The sequence below is a fragment of the Cimex lectularius genome, unplaced genomic scaffold, assembly GCF_000648675.2.
Source record: "Cimex lectularius strain Harlan isolate CLEC.00 unplaced genomic scaffold, Clec_2.1 scaffold83, whole genome shotgun sequence".
Taxonomy (NCBI): domain Eukaryota; kingdom Metazoa; phylum Arthropoda; class Insecta; order Hemiptera; family Cimicidae; genus Cimex; species Cimex lectularius.
This window is the reverse complement of record NW_019392748.1, coordinates 1,618,529-1,640,558: the sequence shown is the minus strand read 5'-3', so window position 1 is coordinate 1,640,558 and position 22,030 is coordinate 1,618,529. Positions and strand designations below refer to the sequence as shown.

The 22,030-nt window shown below is 33.3% G+C and overlaps 1 protein-coding gene and 1 pseudogene across 1 annotated transcript; both read right to left on the bottom strand.

Annotated features, from left to right (window-relative positions):
* Positions 1-5,062: 5,062 nt before the first annotated feature.
* LOC106665590 lies at positions 5,063-6,605 on the bottom strand (annotated as a pseudogene).
* Positions 6,606-16,325: 9,720 nt separating this feature from the next.
* On the bottom strand, positions 16,326-21,823 carry LOC106665775 (cytochrome b5-like). The gene is made up of 4 exons (XM_024227203.1): positions 21,740-21,823; positions 18,902-19,068; positions 17,059-17,133; positions 16,326-16,982 (listed from the first exon to the last, which is right to left on the bottom strand). The coding sequence occupies exons 2-4, from the start codon at positions 19,064-19,066 to the stop codon at positions 16,791-16,793; spliced, it is 432 nt and encodes a 143-aa protein (XP_024082971.1). The 5' UTR covers positions 19,067-19,068; positions 21,740-21,823; the 3' UTR covers positions 16,326-16,790.
* Between the last annotated feature and the right edge of the window lie 207 nt (positions 21,824-22,030).

The following is a 22,030-nucleotide window of genomic DNA, read 5'->3' as shown; positions in this document are numbered from 1 at the left end:
GTCAGAAAGTTACAGTTTAAAAAGACTGTAACATCAGCTGAACATCTATTCCCACCACATAATTTGTAATTGAGCTTTGGCAGAATAACAACTAGGTCATTTGTGTGACACCCCCGCCAGTGTAGATAATTTTATTTAAGTCAGAAGTCTTTTGAACAACTTCTCTCCGCTATCCCCTCCGTATTAATTTGTAATTATGTAATAAATATGTTCTAAAATAAATACACAACAATAAAAAAGCATTATTCTACTTCTTCTAAATTGGCATCTTTTGAAGTTGTCGATCGTTTTTGGTTTTATGTAAATGTAGAATTGTATTTAGTTGCCAGTTTTGCCATTGTTAATTCTATGGTGGTATTTTTTAAAATTCTGCAGTGAATTGTATGTTTCTATAAGTTGTACAGTTCTTTTATATGTTATTGTTGTTATTTTTGACATATATTAATCGTCAGCACACCAGAATATGTGTGATACTGTATTTTACCATAATTCGAGGAAAGTATTTCTCTTTAAAGTTTAGTAAAAATTTTTCTAAAATCTCATAAGTATAATAATTAAAAACAGTTCACATACATCTATCACTTTTTTTTACTTTCGAAGGATTTAAATTTTTAAAACCGGATTTCAAAATTAGTGTGATGATTTGTCCAATTATCCGTAATCTACATCAACCTGACAGAAAGATTTTCTTCTAAGCCCTTTCTTTTAAAAAATTTCTAGTCTTACACTGAACCTAATTAAGTTATGCAAAAAAAAGACATTTCAAATTGCATTAGGGAAATTGCCCGTCTTCCGTTTTTCATTTTTTCGATTTTACTCATATTTTCCTTTCATTTTCTGGCCAACATATTTGTTTAACACGGTTTGGGTTATTTTCCCTTTTCTCACAACATTTGCCTTATTATACGAGATGGCGTGGTAAGATATGAAACACTTATTTGAAATAAAAAATAACAGCCAAATTACCAAGGGAAGAAAATGGAAATAAATTTCAAATATAAGAAAATTAGAACACTTCGTGGTTCATAGTCAATGTTAGTCCATGAAATAAAATTGTAAAAAAATTTTTTCGGGTTTTGTGGGTTGTGTTTATGTGGAGCACTGTGCTGTATTTGATTTAGTCCAGAGAGAACACTCCAATATAATAATTTCCATTAACAATTCGGAATCTGTTTATGGCCAGTTTATTTTCACAAAGTTGGTGAAAAATCTGTATTTAAGGTATTGGTTGAGATAAAAAAGTGAGTTTCACAAGCGTGATTCGAACCCACGATCTTCGGCTAAATACGCTGCTGCTCCACCACATGAGCTATTTAGCTTTTGAATTTTCCCTCCTTTTTGACGTTTTTACCAAGATATTATTTTGTCAAGCGGACCACGAATGCCAGTGAATTTAATAAGTTAAATGAAGTACATCTTCAATAAAGCTCTCCGTGGCCATTTCATTTGTCGCCGAGAATCAAATTGATTGCACGACATTTGAAAAATGGCAAAAAGGAGGGAAAATTCGAAAGGTGGGGTTGAGATGGGAAGTTGGTGTCCGAGTGGATCGAAGTCACGATAGCTCAAGTGGTGGAGCAGCAGCGTATTTAGCCGAAAGTCGTGGGTTCGAATCCCGCTTGTGACACTCACTTTTTATCTCAACCAATACCTTAAATACCGATTAATTAATTGAAAGATATTATATGGTCAAGCGGACCTCGAAAACTAGTTAATTTGTGAAAAATGTTAATTTAATACAATATTTTGGAGAAATAAATTAAACTGGTATCATTATTCACGCTTTCATAATAGTAAACGAACTCAGGGTAATGATCGCAGGCTGTAAGGTAATAATAATAATTATTAATTCACTACTTTCGTGGTCCGCTTGACCAATTAATACATGACAATAAATTTAGGTTTTTAGTTGAGATGAAAAAAAGTTTATGGCATGAGAGGGATTCGAACCCACGACCTTCGGCTAGATAAGCCGCTGCTCTACCACCTGAGCTATCGTGACCTCGATCCACTAGGACATCAACTCCCCATCTCAACCCCACCTTATGAGTTTTCCCTCCTTTTACCATTTTTCAAATGTCGTGTAATCGGTTTGGATTCTCGACGACAATTGAAATGGCGGCGGAGAGCTATAGTGAAATGTACTTCATTTTTAAATCATTAATTCACTACTTTCGTGGTCCGCTTGACCAATTAATACATGACAATTAATTAAGTTTTTAGTTGAGATGAAAAATGGTTCGAATCCCTCTCGTGTCATAACCTTTTTTTCATCTCAACTAAAAACCTAAATTTATTGTCATATAATAATTATTATTATTTTTATCTAAAGTTCTAGCTGAGATGAAAAAGTTATAATTATTACCGCTAAACATATATGGATTAATATAGTAATAATAATTAATATTAGTAATAATAAAGTATTATTAAATATCATAATTTTGAGAACTAAAGCTGGTTTTCCCAAAAATTGAACGGAAATCTCATAAACCTGGGAAAGCATTCCTGAATAACACAGACAGTCAATACTGTCAATCATTGTTTCAGCATGCAAGGAATCGGTTTTTTAAGCTCACCCCCTCGTGAATATGTAAATAATTTCCTTTAATCGTATATTTGGTCGACATGGGAATTAATCTTCGCACAAATCAAACTTTTCCGTTACAATTGACAAGCCGAAATCGATGAAGTGCACAGAAAATTGAAATCAGGGTTGGCGGGTCGGAAAACCCACTTTTACACGTCCGCGCACGACCGATCCTGTCACAAATGACTGAAAACGCTGTTTCGCCATCTGAAATACGAAACTCTGACTCATCCGGGTTATCCAGACCTGTCACCGACAGATATCTACCATTAAAACACTCCAGATAACTCCATGCAGCATAAATATTTCAATAATCATGAATCAGTTAAAAAGACCGTCCGCAGGTTATGAATTCAACAAAAACTAATACTGAAAGATCTATCTAGTAGCTCACTAATTCTTATTTTTATTGATAACATTTTCATCTTTCACACAAGCTTCCCAATTTCACACCAATGCGAAAAAAAATTTCTTTCTTTCTAATACGTAGGTTTGAACTGATCCAATGAATTCTTTTTTTCATGATTTTCAACTGACCAATGACATTCTAAATGTTACTGTCCGTTGGACATGATGGTTGAGGTTCCCTTGACATTCTAGACCGTGCGTTGTGACCTATGGAACTGACCCCATTTATATTCACTAAGGCAGATCGCTTTTCCCTGATGGCCGCTGCATTTAGTCGGCCGAGTTGGGAATTAGATAGAATTGACGTTTCGTCCTCAGGAAACAAGACATAGCAAAGGATTCCCATTTAAGTCCCATCAACGCATTGATGATCGCTGTGGGAAGACAGCACTTAGAATTTGATAATGAAGGTACATTTCGCTTCAGCCCCTAATCTTGTTCTGTCGAACTATCGCGGCCCTTTAAACTCGTTAGTACAGTAGGAAACAAAATTTAAATATGTGTTCACCAGTTCCAATGCCAATGAATTATAAATTTAATATTAATTCATTTATGTTTTAGTGCTCAATTGACCAAGTTACTTCTTTCAATTAATTATTCTTTTAAAGTAAGGTCTTGGTTGAGATAAAAAAGTCAGTGTCACGAGCGGGATTCGAACCCACGACCGACTAAATACGCCGCTGCTCTACCACTTGAGCTATCGTGACTTCGATCCATTCGGACAACAAGTGAAGAAAACAAGTGAATTTCGAACAGTTCAAGTTTAAGACTTGAGGTACAAATTTTATTCTACTTATTGGAAGAATATTGAATTTTCAACTCTGTTTGTTGATCATTAACAAAATATGTTCATAAAAATAAAATTAAGTTAATAATAAAATTGAAAGTATAGAATAAGATCATTATTTAAACATGTTCCTGAAATAGAAGATTAATCTTAACACTCCATGCGTTAAACAAGCAGAACATCGTAAAGTTTCACCGTTCTTCTTTATTTATTTATTTAATTATTTATTAGTAACAAATCTAGTTTCATAAACTCACAAGACAATAGGGGTCCCATTTGAAATTAAAGAGTATAAAAAACTACAGATTTGATAACGTATTTTCTACAACAAAAAGTAAGGAGGTTACCCCCTACCTGAAAAGTGTTTTTGCTGTGCTTGATTTTGGGAAAAAGGCTTAAATAATTCGTTATTTTTCAAACAACCAGTAGTTTTATAAAAAAATAATAAAATCTCTATATCAATAAATATTGTTTTCTGATTGAGATAACAACATCTACAACTAGGAGGAATGACGTTGGTTGCCAGCGTCCATACGTGCCACACCGATTCTCGTCCGAATACCGAAGATAATCACCATCGGGTGTGGTTAGTCCATGGGTGGGTGGGTCGCCTGGGAACACAGAGTGTTGTTGCCATAGTTTTGTTCCCCCATCCCGTGGATTGAGGAATTTTCTTACAAACTATCATAATTAATTTTTTTTCTAATCTCGTTCAGTTTTGTTTACATTAAAATAAATATGTTGTAATTACATAACTATAAAAATACATGTAGTTCGAAATAAACGTCAAAATCCGTGCGTATGGTTTATTTTATCTTTGAATTTATAAAATAAAAATCCTTTGAGGACTTCAATACTCGGTGCTTAAATCAGTCTACTAACACCAATCGGGCCGTGCAGGTCAGACCACATTATCTCATATTTTATGTGACCGTCCCATACAGCCATAATCTAAAATAACGGGTATCAAACGCAGAGGCGTAAGAACATCAAACCAGCAGCGGCTTTAAATGAAAAGGGTCGACTCGCTGTTTGAACTTCTGTTCCTGACGGCTGTTGAATGGTATCGGAATAAATGAAAAAAACTTCATATTTTAAAATGTAAAATAAAAATGTATTAAATTAATTAATTTACAAGAATGCTATGTACAATTTTATACCATGGAAATAAAATAAATTTAATACGTACAAAAAATAAAAAATAATTGAAACCAGTCTTTTGCAAACTTAGTATAAAAAACCAACTAGAAGGAGCAACTTGAATTAATTAATTTTATTAATTAATCGACTTCTTCTATTGTCGGTCCAGCGTTGAACCTCTGACCAGCTTGTTGTCCGCAGTTCGTAAAGTTTGGATAGAACTATTGTTGGCATCCACCGTGCATCTTGGTCATGTAGGGCGTGCATTCGTTTTGCAACTCTTAATCTGTGCTGGTATTCCTCCTCTTTGTCGGCGAGGGTGTTGTTATCCAGCCAGAGTATGGCCTCTTCGCATTTCGACCTGATGGCGTCTTTGTCCGATTGGCTGAGCTTGTCGCCGGATTCATAGACGGCCTGTTTGACGTTGAAGACGTACGATTCGAGTTGATTCCTGGCGGCGATCCTATCTCTCTGGGCGTCGTCTTCCTTCTTGTATTTCTCGGCCTCGTTGACCATGCTGTCGATTTCCTCCTTAGAGAGTCTCCCTTTGTCGTTTTTGATGACGATGTTTTTAGACTTTCCCGAGCTATTCTCCTTGGACGACACGTTCAATATACCGTTGGCGTCCAAGTCGAATGTGACTTCGATTTTTGGAATTCCCCTGGGGGCGGGTGGTATTCCCGTCAGGTCGAAAGTGCCCAAGAGGTTGTTGTCTTTGGTCATCGCCCTCTCTCCTTAAAACACCTGAATCGCAACGGCCGGCTGGTTATCCGAATACGTGGAGAACGTCTGAGATTGTTTGCACGGGATTCTGGCGTTCCTTTCGATTATCTTGGTCATGACTCCGTCGGCGGTTTCTATCCCCAGAGAGAGCGAGGTCACATCCGCAAGGAGTACGTCTTGTATTTGAGAACTCTGGTCTCCGCTGAGGAAGTCGGTGCCATAGGCTTTCCATTGAAGAACTATTGAAAAAAAGTCTGTACCTTGGGAATCCTTTTCGAACCTCCGACAAGGACTACGTCATGGCTGCATACCCTATCCAATTTGGCATCGCAAAGGGCTTTTTCTACAGGTTGGAGTGTAGATCTGAAAAGGTTGGAGCACAGTACTTCAAATCTGGCCCGAGTGATTTTAGTGTAGAAATCAATGCCCTCGTCAAAAAATATTTTTAAAAATGTCCAACAGTCCAAAAGAACACGTCACAATCGCAACTGGGTTGCTGTTTCTCCACTGGGCTAAAAATCTTTAATAATACGGATTGATAGCTAAATCTTTTTACTCGGATTTTTGTTATGTACGGATTTTTCTTTGCTTTTGTAGTCCTTCGGTTTTCTTTTTATGGATGTTTAATTTTTCTTTTCTGTAGGGCTTTGGTTTGAAGGTATTTTTAAAGAAAGATTAGGGAGCGAAGGTGGCCGCAACGGTAGGCGTTGACACGGCGCTCATCACTTTCAGATAAAGATCCCGGGTTCGAATCCAGCTGTCCTGTATTCGAGCCCGAAAAAAAATCCAAACGACTTTTACTTTTGGGCCAAAGCCCGCATATGCGTCTAGCATATAGAGGAGGTTTTCGATATGATCCTCTAATTGTGTTTGATTAAGGTAGCGAGTATTTGAGTCCTCTGTTCCGAATCTTGGAGGAAACAGGATTGTTTTATTGTATATAGTATTCATAGATGCCATAGTGAGTGTTGAAAGTGAATGTATTGCGTCAGAGGGCCGATGAATATTGATACCTCATCGACCCTCAATTAGGTTTAGATATATAATAGTGTAATGGTTGATGGAGGAATATCGAGAACTTCACCACCCTGAGTAAATGGTACATAAATAAGCAAAGATTATTTAAGGAGTATGGTGGTTTTTGGGACAGATTCCCTTGGCGGCTGAAATGAGGCCAGCTGGTAATTTATTGTAAATGACAAATGTTGGGATTGTCGGTGGACTGCTAGGCTCAACTCTGTACACTTATGTATTTATGTAAGTAATCAGTTATTTTCGTACCTCGAAAAAGGCTTTTCAACGTTTTGACAGAGGTGATAAAGCATACTTGGAGGAATTAGAAATAATCGATACTGGATACAACAACTTTACAGTACAGAACAGAATATATCTTTACAAAATCATAATGAAAAACAAACAAATAAAAACATAATACAGAATAAACGTAGTATGAAAAAACGAACCAAATTAAATCTGGGCTTTAAATATCTTAACTACAATTTAAAATTTTTGAAATTATAAATTTTTTCCCTTTTTTGTAATGTATGAAATTTTTAATAATGATCCTCTGTTTATAAAAAAGAGCAATGCCGTATTTAATGAAAAATTATAATATTGTGTAATCTTTACACTGTAAAAATGTGAGTTACCCAATGAATTGTATTTTGTGTTATATTCACTGCTGTAACTAGTTACAAGATTATTTATACACACATATATATATATATATATATACACAAGCATGGATATGTAAGAAAGATTTGGTACAGATTCATTACTTTAAGTCACTGTATAATTTTTTCATAATATATCTATATAGTTTTTTACGTAAAATAATTGTAAGAAGTGAGTTTATAGTTACATCCAGTCTAAGTGTAGCATTTATTAGTTCCTTACCACGAAACTTTACCATAGGCTATTATGAATTGTGCAAGAAAAAAATATAAGTTCAATTTTCATAAAGTTGCGTAAAATTCTAAATTTTTAAAAGAGCTTTCTCAGACGGGAAACCAAAGAATCAATATGTAAATTAAATCTCAAATTTGCGTCCAATGTCACACCAAAATTTTTACGCTGTAAGCAAAAGGATTAGGCACGCAAGAACCCTCATCATTATCATCACCTAGGATGAAAAGCAAATTTTCAGTTCTTAGTATTTATTAACTTTTTTAATTAAAAGGAAATTAAATATTAAATTTTAATTAAATAAAGGAACGCTGTATAATACATTACATTTTTTGTGTTTAAAAATAATTACCAACAATTAATATTTTTTTAAATAACAATTAAAATGTTTATTTTGTACCTCTGAGCATTTTTTTATTTATTTAAAACCAAATGATCTTGTGAAATACAAAAATCTAAATGCTCCGATATTTTTGACGGGGAGTATATTATAATATTTAATTTGGTACACAAATTTTAAATTTTAGCTGAAAGGTGTTCAGTTAATCTCGAAAAACAATTTTATTACAAACGCAATAATACACAAGAACGTCCTCTTTATATTAAGTTCAGCCTGCCCTAAAATAATTTATTTTTTCGAATTTTCGACCGCAGTTTTTACGATGGTTCGCAGCATTGCTTTCCCGTATACTCGGTCGTCCTTAAAAGGGCAATGAAGATCTTTAACGTATGCACCTAGCCTATTCGGCCTTATCGGACGTTTTGATTCTCAAGATGAGAGCTGACGCACCTCCGCATACGACAGAAGTGTGTTACTGCCGCAGCGTTGGTGTAGAGGCAGCTCAGACCCGAGGGGCCAAGCCAACCTCGCTCCCCGCTTGCCCATTCCGAGTGATTGGGTCCGCATTAAGCATCGAACCGAATGCCGCTCGTAAAGGGCTACCTAAGCCGAAATACATCAGCCTGGTCTCCCGCGCGCTCCCCAGATAGAGAAGGCCACTCTATCTCCCAGAGCATTGGGGCTTCTTTAGCGTAGAAACTACCGGATCCGCCCCGGCCGCGGTTTCGTTTAAAGTAGAATTGCTAACCACCCCATAGAGGAGACCGCTTAGGTAAAAGCCTCCAATCGAGCTCAGCCTACACCTGCATGCAAAGCATACTCGAATAGGAGCAACCGATTCTCTACCCATTCCCATCCGCCACTACTCATGCATTCGAGGGACTTTTCAGCGTAATCATAGCGTCCTCAACGCTTATACGCTGCCGTCCGATCCGCTGTATCACGTGAGGCCGGGTGTATAAAGATCGCAAGTTTCGTGCGAAGGCCACAGATAGAAAACAGCCTCTTCTCTGGGCGTCACCACGAACCACTACGAGTCCATTCCCACTGTAACAGGGGCTGAACCTTGGAACATTTATGTTACCCCGTAGTACAGATGGTTATGCACCCTTCCCTCTATGCAAACAGGATCTGGTACCCTAACCCTCGTGTGCCTCTGATAAGGCACCCGCCGCCCCATGCCGACATGAGTACAGCTTGGTCTTTAGAGAGGTTGCCTCGCCCTCAGGGCTGCACCATTATTTTGCACTCGGACACCCCCCTTGTAGCCAAAGGTGGGAGGGGTCACAGGGAAGAATGAAGGAACCTGGATTGAGAGAGGGACGTGTTCGCAACAGCAGAGGTCTTATAAACCCTCAGAGTGCCGGTGTTTTTGAAAAAAAAAACATTTGTAAGTATGTCGGGTTCGAATGCAGGGCCGCTGGATTCAAACCCGGGACCTTTAAGTTACAGTGATGTGCGCCGTGTCAACGCCTAAACCGTTGCTGCCACCTACGCCCACCCATTTATTTTTATTAGTTTAACTTTTGAAAACTTCGCAGACGAATGAAATGTCCGTCGTTTATTTTATACATATTGTACTTACAAATTATGACTAACTACACGCCGTAAAATTTATCATTTAATTAAAATAAAACCAGGATTATCCCAAAATAAATTCCGCCTCATTCATAACTAAAATTATGAATTTATATTGTTGTATAAAATTAGAAAATACCATTGAGGCATTTTTCTTCCTTTTTTCGCTCTTGGAAGGAGGACAGCATTAGGAAAGAAAAAGGAGTGAAAATGGTCGTAATTTAGTTAGCTTTGTTTCACGTTTACCCGGCGAAAAGGGTGCTATTTCCAGACAGGTCAAACAAATAGAAAGAATATGACTAATGTGGCTTCATGTTGTTTGCGACTTGAGCAATGAAGAAACGAGTTTTGTTATAAAAGGAGGCCAACGTTTATCCTCGGGATCATTATCATTTGAGAAGCCTTTTAGTGTCGCCGTTTTCACGAGCCATTTGTCTCAGAATAAAAAGCAGTCGGACACCAAGGATTGCAGTTAAAACATCCATTTGACCATTACTTCAGATGTGCTTAGAAAACGCTTCAATATTGAAAAAATGGTCATACCATAATAGACCATTTATCGACATTTCAAATTCTGTTTCGGTTTAGGCGTCATTTTATTGTGTACCCAGAAAAGATTTCCTACAGAGGCATGTAAGAATCTTTGACTATGTAATTGATGTTTGATTAATTAAGTAGATAATTTAATATAAGAAAATCTCGATACTTAAACATCCCATTAACAATTTTGCCGTTTTTATTTTTATTTTATTTATTTTTTAATTGATTTGATTATACAAGAAATATAGCTGTGACATTTCTCAAATTTGAAAACAAAAGGCGAGGATAAACAGACAAAAATGTTCCTTAAAGATATAGTACAGTAAATATAGTGTATAGTACTAATTAGAAAGTTCTTTTATTCTCGAATATTTTTTAAAGTAGCTTTATTTTTATTTAAACGTGTACAGATGCACATGTTTTTCGTATTTTCTTTTGTCGTTAAATTCGTATTAGTCGGTTGGAAGAGGCATATGATACATCAATAACCACGATATCGCTCTATACAGACGGGAAAATTGAAAACCGGGGAGGCCGAAATGGTAAATCTTTTGTATGGAATGTAATGACACGCTGTATTGACGCGCTTGGCCGTATAAAGCCACGAACATATATTGACATGTTATTTATATTAACAAAAATAACTGTAGGAGATAATTTTCTAGGTTATCAGTTTTCTTTAGTAAAATTATCATCATAATAAAATTGTCTCCATGGAAGAAACAACATGTCATTTACTGCATCTGTCTCTTTGGTTTTGTTTAGTTTATACAAAGACGTAAATATTTTTTTACTGTATACATGAATGAAAACATTCCATCTGATTGTCACATTTCTAACAGGACTTCTTATATCGCCATTCCAATTTTTGCAAATGAACATTAACTTTTGTATTAAGTACCTAGATGAATAACATCCATACTCTGTAAACAGTTTGGCGCCAACGATCGAATCGAAATTTGGCAGGCAGCAATAACAATCAAAAATACTATTTTTAAAGTTTAAACTTATGGGAAAAGTGTTTTGACCAATTGTCACCGCCGTCTTTCAGACGCCGGCAAATGGTCGATATTTCGTTAAACAGGAGGGAAATAATAAAACAAAACTCTTAAAAAACAGTCAAAAATAAATTACAGACAGAATCAATTTAAGCATCGATAAAATAATAATTTATCTCCTCATTTCACCTTAATTATAAATATTAGTTATACAGTAATCCCTTAACACTAGCGGTTTTGACATTTGCGATTTTCGCTATTCACATATGAAAAAATGAGCAAAGTTTTGACATTTCCGGAATTCCGATTCTTTATTCTCGGGAAAAAACAGTTGCGTAAACAATTTTATTTTCGTATCGAAAATCATTCTTTAAAAAATGGATTGGAGGCTCTAATTTACAGAAATGATGAAAGATGGAGTGAGTGCGGTGTTCAATCTTTTTTTTAAAGATAGTTCCTACTCACAGTAAGTTTTTTAGAGAATTAATTAGTTGTAGGAATTCTTTGAGATCCTCTAATGTTCCAGACCATATGCATAAAATATCGTCTACATAGCGTTTCCAAAAATGAACAGATTTAATTAATTTATTCTTTGATTTGAAAAGATTTTTTTCCGAAATTATCCATCAATATTTCGGCATCAAGTGGGGATAATGGAGACCCCATTGGTAGCCCTTTTATTATTATTGAATTTACAATAATTAGACAGTAGGCATATATTTAAGAGTTCTATTATATCATTTTTTACAAATTCGTTAATAGAATTCTCGGTAAGTTTTCGTTTTATGAGTTTAGTACGTTCTTCAACGGGGATATTTATAAATAAATTAGTAACGTCAAATGACACTAAAACACAGTTGTTGGGTATATTGATGTTATTTAATTCTTTTATCAATTCAAAAGAATTGTTAATACCGAATGTAGGTTTTTTAATTATTTTGTCAATTGTACTTGCAAGTTTATGGCATGGGGAATTATAAAAGGACACTACTGGTCTTATAAGTTTGTTTTCCTTGTGAATTTTGACTGTGCCGTATTATATTGGGGGTTTTGGGTTCATTGGTATTAGTTTTTTAACTGCATATTGGTCATCTGAGAATAAAACATCACTATTTTTTATGGCTGTTTGAACTCTAGTTTTTAATTTTAAGGTGGGATCTTTTTGTATTTCTTTACACTCGTTATAATTTAGGAAATCCTCCACTTCAGAAACGTAATTTTGATATTCAATGATAACTATACTATTTCCTTTATCGTCTTTTAAAATAACGTGTGTGGAGATTAGTGACCGTTAATCGATAGTTATTCAGATATCGTGAGATGCGGTCGGGTGTGATGTTGGTTTCAGAAAAACATTTTCTTTATTGTGCCGACGTTTCGATCTTTTATTGAGATCATCTTCATCTTTTTCACTTCAAAGAAGCCGACGCCTTACACAAAATTGTCTTTTCTATACCGACTTCCTTCCCCACCCCTTCAAAACCAAACATATATAAATATAAACAGCAAAATCTCACTGGCACTCTCAACACGACACGCAAGGATGGCACAATTACACAGAAGACAAACACTTTGAGTGAGTAGAAATACTTTGAGTATAAAAAATATATTTTGCATTGTGTAAATTCACTTTTCCACATCCAACATGGATTTGTTAAATGTAAACAATGTTTGTAAATCCCAGGCCCTGAAGATGATCTCAATAAAGATCGAAACGTTGGCAGGATAAAGAAAATGTTTTTCTGAAACCTACATTACACCCGACCTCATCTCACGATATCTGAATAACTTTTAAATAACTTTTAAAATAACGTTGTTGTTACTTACATTGAATAGGAACTATCTTTTTTTTAAAAAGGCTCTAATTTACTCTCAGAAAACTTTTGTTTTCAACTTTCATCTTTCCTCTCAGTTTGTTTTATTCTCTCGTGAAAGTTGTGTCGCAAAATGCCTCCTCTTCCAAAATAGAAAAACCCGTCCTGACCCTTCGTGAAAGAATAAAAATTTTGGACATGTTAAATTTTTTACATTTTTTATGCACGCCAAAGCTTTTCTTCAAAACAGTTCAGGGAAATTTTAACCTTGAGGCACCTATTTAAGGTTGAACAGCAGTGGATTTCGACCCATCTTTAAATCAAAGTTTTAAGTTTGAAAGGGATGTCTATGCCGCTTCAAATCTTTATGTTGAAAGTTTTTTAAAGAAATTAATTATTCAACGAAACAGCGAACAATTACTAGTTATTTCTATCCTTGCACAGTAAAAATATACGAACAATGAAAACAATTAACATGTTCAAACATTGTTATGTCTTCTATTACGTTTATTTTGAATACACTTTATTTTTAGTTCTGAACTGTATCTCAATTTTCAGCGTCACGGAACGTAACCCTCCGTAGGAAAATAAACTCAACATTCACGGCAGTTTTCTGAAACCAAACACCCGCGAATGTTAAGGGATTACTGTATTTTATTATTTACCCAGTGATTAAAAACAGAGAAAACAAATAAATTTAATCGAAGAAATTAAATTACATGAGACCTGATGAAAGAGTATACGGTCCTTGGCAAAGTTGGGACGGTCTTCAAAGAAATTTGAAATCATCAATATAAACTTAATTATGTCCATTTGCAGACATATTTGTTGGTTGTTTCGCCCTGATAATGACTTTAAAACAAATCGAAAGCTTGGCAGTAACAACTGAAATTGTTTTTTTCGTTCAGATTATTCGTGAGTAGAAAAAGTGGTCGATTCATCTCTACAAAAAATTTAAAAATTATTTTCTTTTTTATTTTATTTAATCCTATTTGCCCTAGTATTACAATATTACAAGAACCAGTTAAAACTGATCATAAAACGCCACCAAGCATACAGTCAGGTTTGTCCACTCATAGATTAGAACATTATTCTATTTCTTTTAAATGCTGATTAAGATAATTTCTCCCCCTCTTGGATCTAATATTGAAACATTTCCTTCCATTGTCTTTTTTTTGTAATATAACTGCCGAAAAATACGACAAATTTGAGTACAGAACATTGACACAATTTTGGTATCTCAAGTGCGAGTGAACTTATTATATAACCGAAAATGGATGGCCCAATTTGTTACGTGATTTAAAAAATTTAAAGTGTTTTGTGAAACTCTTGAAAAGCCCATTTTTAGGTATGTTGGATTGGAATACAGGGCCACTGGATTTGAACCCGGGGACCTACCGTGATGAAACTGGGCCAGCGCCTTAACCATTGCAGCCTTTGTGAATGGTGAAGGGCCGTTTTAATAATTCCAACTTTGACAAAAGCTGCTCATCCTAAATAAACTACATCAAAATCACCAAAATCTATAATTATCATTGCTTGTTAGTTTTTATGTGTTCATTACCAAAAGTTTATTGGTTTTTTTTAGATTTTAAAGGGATAGACGGTAATGGTTAAAGATACACCTAAAATAAATAGAGAAGGAAAGAGAAAGAGAGGGTGAGAGAGAGAGAAAGAGGGAGAGAACGAGAAAGAATGATAGAAAGAATGAGAGCAAGAAACCAAACTATCACATTAAAGTAGGTTATTCGTGGTATACTTACACTGAAAGTAGCATGAAACAAACAAATAAATAAATAAGATCAAGAAAAGATTATTTCAATTTGTTATCCCAATTGTTAATACAACATAGATTAGTGGTCGCCCAGCATATAAGAAAGGTCACCAGAAACCTTATAAAAAAATTAAAAATCAAGGCAATAGGGGAAAAATGAACTTAACTATGATTAGTCCATATCAGTTGACGCATCGTCAACACTCAGGTTATATTAATAAATATGCAAATTCATGAAAGAAGAAACAGATTAAAGCTCCTAAAAGAATCATAAATCCTTTGCAGGATAAATACAGTCTATCTGATAAAATAAAACCAAAATTTCAATTCAGCTATTCCCTCAATGAAAAATTATTCGAACAATAAAAGTCAAGAATATCAAAACGTTGTTCTAATGGTACACCGATCAGGTTGGAACAATGAATGAGAGTTAAAAGGATCAAATTTCTCTATACCGAGACTTTTAGAGACCAATCATCCAAATTGACGAACATGCAATCAAACTTTGCACAGGAAAATTTAAAAAATTCTAAAAAGTGCTTGTTTTGTTCCGCTAAGTTTATCTAAAAGACCTAACGTATAATACAAAATCAGCCAATATTGCATTAGATCACAGTGTACAGGAAGATTGTAAAACCACCCGGAGACACTATTTTAAAAAAAAATGTTACAGTTTCAATAAATAATTGTCTGTTTATATTAATTTGTTCAAAATTACGTCATCGAATGGCCCAATTGTGCAATATATCAGTATATGATCAATAACATAATGTTTGAGTAAACGAGATAATTGACTAATCTGTTCGTGACTGATGGACTATTAGTAGTATTCAAATGTGAAGGAAATTATAATGGGATAGAGTTAAACAATAAATGCAGTTTGATAATGGCAGTTGGATAATGTGACATACATTACATTATGCACACAATAAACCTAATCACTCACCAACTCATAGAGAAAAGCTTATTAGAATTCACAATTGGTTTAACACATTCAAATCCAATATTCAAATTCCTATGATAATTATAACATTAGCCATAAATATGAGTGATCAAGTTATTGATTTTTACAAATATTTTTTAATTCAAAGGACTACCCTTCCAGCAATAAATTTGCAAGAAACTATTTTATTATTCAAATTTTTAACTGCACATTAATCTTTTTGTTTTATCAACATTATAAGAATTTGAAGTATATTATTAAAGGTCGGCCTCTTTTTGACTTTACGCACCGCGACCAATTGCGAAAAGTATACTCTATGTTACAATGATTTAAGTACACAAAAGCCTTGTAATCATAATAAATATTTTAATATAAAAGAAAAATATCTTTAAAAAAATGGTGAAAAAATGTCACTGATAAAAAAATAAAACTTTTCTATTAATTACACTAAATATTTGAGAAATAATCTTTGGTTTAATTCTCTTGGTTACTAATTCAATCTTTAATTAAAAATACTAATTTATAACAAATAACAATAGTCATTTAATAATATAGTAGGGCCCAAATTTCTTAACGTTTCATACTAGTAATATTAAACAATATGAAGCGTGTAATCGTGTACATATCAGAATGTATTAATTTTAATGAACTTATTTGTTATTTGATATTTTATTGATATTTTCTTTGTAAAACTATATCAATGAAAAATGCAACAACAAAAATCAAATCATTTTTAACAGTAGTTGGTGTCATTAGGAAATTTTCTAGTTATTTTATTCAAAATGCTATTTTCATTTTACATCTTTTTAATGATCAAATACTAAAATTTATTTTTTAAGTTGAAAAAATTGTTTAAGTTCTAACAAACCTAGTGTTAAAGAACAGTGTTCAATTTTAATAATAGGAACTGATTGAAGATTTTATTTCTTATTTATGGGAGATATTTTTGCTGACGAATTAAAACACCTAGATATAATCAAATTTATGGAACTTTTCCATGAATGAACTTAAGCACAATCACAAGCATCTTGGAAATTCTCTTTTCAATGATTTTCTTGTAATCACTTCTTCAAGTATTTAAAATCGTGGATATACGCAGAGCTACTAACATTTATAATTATCCTACATTCCGGGGCTCTTTATAAATATTTTACATTTGCTATATTACACAATAAATAATCCCAGAATCTGGTTCAAATATATAGGCCAAATATATGATGACAGTCTGTATTCCTTCCTTTTTGATGATTTGATTAAGCAGTGAGGCCAGTTTTCCAATTGTTACCGAGTACAAGATCCAAATTAAGCTCTTCGTTCTCTGGAAGTCTTCCAATTCTGTAACTTTCCATCAGTGATAATGATACATCAGCGTGGCCAGCTTCTTGGAATGCAATGGTCGCGTCTCTCCCTCCATTCTCCACCAACACTTCCAACCCACCTGGATGCTAAAAAAGTTATTTTAGTTTTTAGTAACTAAACTCTATATTACTGCTCTATATATGTTATATAACTAAGTCAAACTTGGATAAGCTTGAGTACATGATTCCATGATTTGATGATGTTTTTAACATTAAATAGATGGACTTGATAAACAATCTGAAAGCATTTTATTTATTAGAAATATTTAAATTCCTTACCCAAAATTTAAATTTTATGTTATAGGCTAAATGAATTTGAAGAAAAAATAAAACTGGACAGGTTGTAAAAATTCTAGGCTGTTGTAAAAAAGAAAAATCAAAGACAGAGAGAGAAATTCCAGATTATACTTCTTTTTTTAAATAATTTAGACCAGCTTTAAAATAGTTTTATTTAAACAATTTACAATAATAAATAAATTAGTTGTTTGGTTATTTATGGGCATCTAGGGGATGTGACTAGCCTTAAAGGTATGGTCTGTCAGATATATTTGCTATAATTAAATATTAATTTAATTGTGGCTTTTTCCTTATTCTTATAAAATAATAATAATAATAACATATCTTTTGGGTTACTAACTAAAGTTCTGAAAATGAAAAAGCTGATCAACAGGCAAGGAACGCTGCAAACCATCCACAAAGAACAGATCAATTTCCTCTCCGCCCAGATGATATAGTCGTTTATGTTAAAACGAACGTATTATCCAACGAAAGTGGGCGGCAAGATGGAATGTCTGTAGAGATAGTTTGAAAGAAATTAAGCCAGTTGTCCATAAATGGCCAACTGAGGAATTTGAGAGAAAAGAACTTGTGATTCTCTCTAGATTGCGAATAGGTCATATCAGGTTAATCCATAATAGGCTTTTAATCGGCAACAACTTTCAAACTTGTCCTCGATGTATGCGAAGTGGAGAACGTATCATTGTGACAGTAAAAAATATTTTGGTCGACTGTCGCAAAGGCTCATCCTTTCGAGTGATTTACAGGAGTTAGTGGGTCCCTATTGTTCCTTTCGAGCACTTTTCAGCTTTCTCAAATTTATTGGAATTTATAATGAGATTTAGGCCTTTCCCAAATTGTTATACCATTAAATATTTGCCTGCTAATGTTTGAATGAGAGTTGTGCGTGAAAGATTTCTTTCTATTTTCAGAAATTTTTGAGGCTGCCGGAGCAGAAAAATGAAATGGAAGAAAATACAAATTGCGGGGTAATAAACTGCAATTCCCAAAAATTGCAATTTAAATAAGAAAGTTAGCTTAAAAAAAAAGTGTTATTGTGTTTATGTTTCTTATTATTGTTATGTAGCATTTTTATCTATCAAATTTACATGGAAGAATAAAAGGATAAGGATGAGCCTATACTCATGCTGAGACTGCTGCTGTTCTGACTCCATTATTATTATTAGCCATACAAGCCTACGGGAAATGTTTAAATTATGGAACAAAAATTCAAAATTCTAAACAAAAACAGAAATAAATTTTATATGAAATTTAAAATGGGACTTTTACATACATTTGGCGTTCCAAATTAAGAATTTTAAAAGGATAAATTAAAGCTTTGGATGGCAATAGGATAAATTAGTTTATGAGTGAATCTTTGGAGTCAGAGCTTTATAACACTCAGAAGGGATATAGCTAACCTAAGATAGAAGGTTTGGATGTTAGGGCGTGAAATGACCTTAGCCGTTAAAATGCCCTTAAAAATTAATAATAATAACCTAAGTATATATGTGTATGATAAAAATGCAGCAGAAGGTGGTGAAAAGCCAAACCTGACAGATCAAAAAAGGCAAGAAAAGCTGACCAAAATGATTACGAAAAAAAAGATTGGGAAAAAATCAATAAATTCTATAATTATTTATACAGGGTAATTGAACAATATTGTAAAAAGGTCTGGTCGTTTGAATGATTATCCTCTAGTGAACAAGTAAAGTATAACAAATACGTACCAGTGTCAAGAAGTTAGTTATGTCGTATACAACATTGAACAAGACGATCCAACAGTCATTCATAGAATCATGGAGAGACACTTCACTCATGGTTATTATTCTATTGTTGTGGCGTTGTTCCAAATTTGTCCATTTGGGGGCAAATAAATTTCTTAGTGACCACATTTCTGAAAATAATTTAAAATCGTATTGTATTGATTTTTAAAAAAAATTTTAAAGTTTTTTTTTAAATAAGTAAAATGCTAGTTTATTTCACAGTTTTATTTTTCCTCTTGTTTCAGGCATTTGTTAAGCCCATCATCAGGAAACTTGCAGTCTCACCTACTATCACATTGTGTTTTTTTATCATGTAAAGGAGCCTCCAATCATCTAACCTCAAAAAGGGCAATTACAAGAGGAAAGTGAGATTGAGACAATTAATTTACAAATAAATAATTTATTTTCATTTTTGTTTTTTGTGTTGCACTCGATAAATGAAATGACAGGTAATATAGAAATACAAGGCCTAGGCTTTTATAAAGAAATCTTAAAGTTACATTTATTTTGAAGTAACTTTTAACTTAACTATGTAATAATACTTTTGAGCCTAGATGGATGTTCATGAATTCTATAAATCATAATCTAGTAATATTTTTAGCTACAGTAGGAGGATTAGTTCTGAATTCCTATTTTTCTCCCTAAAACAATCTTAGAGATGAATCAAGTGATAATAAAAGAGATGCTATTTACATTTTTTTTTTCACCACCAGCTTGGCCACAATATCTGAGTATAAAGAGATGAAATCAAATAAATAAATTTTCAATAATTTTACACATTTAAATTCTTTCTCGTTTACAAATTTTCTCCAGTTTCAGGGGCAAAGACTTTTCAAGTTCAAGGCCCCTCCGTATCCGACGTTATCTTTCATTATCCTGTTGTTTAAATAAGAATATTTTCTTGTTATCGCAGCGTGGTCAGATTACGTTTATGGGCATTGTGTGTCAACAAGTTGTTGTTATGACCACCCAATTTGCTCATCCAGTCATGCCACAAGACCTACTGGGCAAGAAATAAAGTAAACATTTTTTTTTTTTTTTTTTTTTGTAAATGTGTCAATTGTCATTGTACATACTATGAAGTCTGAAAAGAGTTTTTTTTCTCATTCATGTTTTTAACCATGTCACAGATGTTCTTTGCAACCATGATGAGCACAGATGTACCATGAAACAGATGAATTATGCAATATTATTCCCAATTTAAATGTGTCCTAAATCTCAGTGTAAATGACGTAGGTGTTTCATTTGATTTTTCCCCCTGTTTAATTTATGTCGTAAATGTTTTAAAATAATATAAATAAGATTACTGAAAATATATTTAATGTTCCTGTATTAAACAATAATTGATATCAGAAAGTTAAATTGCTATTTTATTCACTGAAATGTATATTTTTACTGAGTTACTTGGGGAGGGAGAGAGGGAGGGATGGAGAGAGAGAGAAAGACAAAAATTTAGTTAATGTGGGAAACATAAGACAATTAAAAACCAAACAGAAACCTTTGACTTTAATAGGGATTTAATGGAAGTCCAATTGAATTCCCAACCCTTATTCAAAAGTACTTAGGTGAATAATGACTTTGTAAAAACAACTTAAATTTGAGAGAAAGTTAAGAAGTGATACTGTGATAACAATGATAAAAATTTATGTGATAAGAGTGCAAATTCACTAAAATATTTATTATATCATTTATTGGTCGCATGAATAAATCATAAAGAAAAATAAGGTTTCATAAAATTTTACACAAACCAAATCATGTTGAATTGTATATTATATATTGGCCAAGCTATGGAAATATGGAACACATGAAATAAAAAAAATAAAAATTAAAAAATGAATATTTATACACTGTCTTAAGTAGAAAAATAATATATCCAAATTTATTAAATAAATATTAAATTTTTATTGAATTGAATCTTGTAAAGGTTTTCGTAAAAAATTTGACTATTTTTGACAAAGCACTTTATACTACGTGTTTTTTCAACTAAACACCACAGCAAAAGTATTAATTCATCAACTTTGAAAAATTAATTAGTCTATATATTTAACATAATCCAAAACATATAAATATTTAAATTAATCACTTAGGAAAATTTTCTTTTCAAATGGAACACCATAACAAATAGGATTTTTAAAATCCGCGTAATTACATGGGATAAAAATCCTGTGGAAACTTTAAGGTGTTCTAATCCTATTTCATGTCTAGAAGTACGCTTGTTTTTAATACTCTTTTGAAATATATTACGTACTATGTATATATACGGAGAGAGGGAGGGAGAGAGAGAGAGAGAGAGAGAGAGAGAGAGAGAGAGAGAGAGAGAGAAAGGGAGAGAGAGAGAGAGAGAGAGAGAGAAAAAAGAAAAAAAGGGAGAGAGAGAGAGAAAGAGAAAGAGAAAGAGAAAGAGAGAGAGAGAGAGAGAGAGAGAGAGAGAGAGAGAGAGAGAGAGAGAGAGAATGCGTTGTAATTTGACATTTAACCATTTTTTATTAATTAGATTTAGCAGACTCGCTGACAACATCAGAACGATGAAAAAGATCGGAAACATTAAACCATTATATGTTAATTAGTCTTTCCAAAAATTTAAGTTTAACCAAATTTAAACTTTAAAATTAAATGAAAAAGCAATTAAAAGGAAGGACTAGGAAACTGCATTTCACACAAAATTTTCTCCAAAGTAAACATTTATAATATAGTTGTTGAAAATTATTACTCAAACCATTGTTGCGTTCAAAAAATGAAGGTGAATTGTGTTAATACGTAAAATTAGCTCAATGTAAAGAAAAAGCTTTAAAATTAACTTACTATTATTTTTATTGTAAACAAAGGAAAATGGTCTGATTTTAGAGAGCAGTCGGCTGTCCTGCAGTCGGGGTGGACGTCGGCAGAGTACTGAGACAACATTAAAAGCATTGACTGATGTTATTTCTTTTTCCCCACTCTTTCCATAGGAAACGGGGTTATTTAATGCTTGTAAAGTAATAGCTGTTTTCTTTCTTTCATCTCTTTTTGTCTTTTTGTTCTGTCCAATGGAAATTTCAATTTTGCTCAGTTGTCTGTTTATTTACTTTTTTAAAGGGTGACTGCGCAAAATAT

Coding starts and splice junctions, on each gene's coding strand:
- LOC106665775 (XM_024227203.1), bottom strand. CDS start 19,066: ATGTGGTCACTAAGAAATTTATTTGCCCCCAAATGGACAAATTTGGAA. Junction 17,134..18,901: donor TAACTAACTTCTTGACACTG/GTACGTATTTGT, acceptor AAATGCTTTCAG/ATTGTTTATCAAGTCCATCT. Junction 16,983..17,058: donor ATGTACTCAAGCTTATCCAA/GTTTGACTTAGT, acceptor TAACTTTTTTAG/CATCCAGGTGGGTTGGAAGT.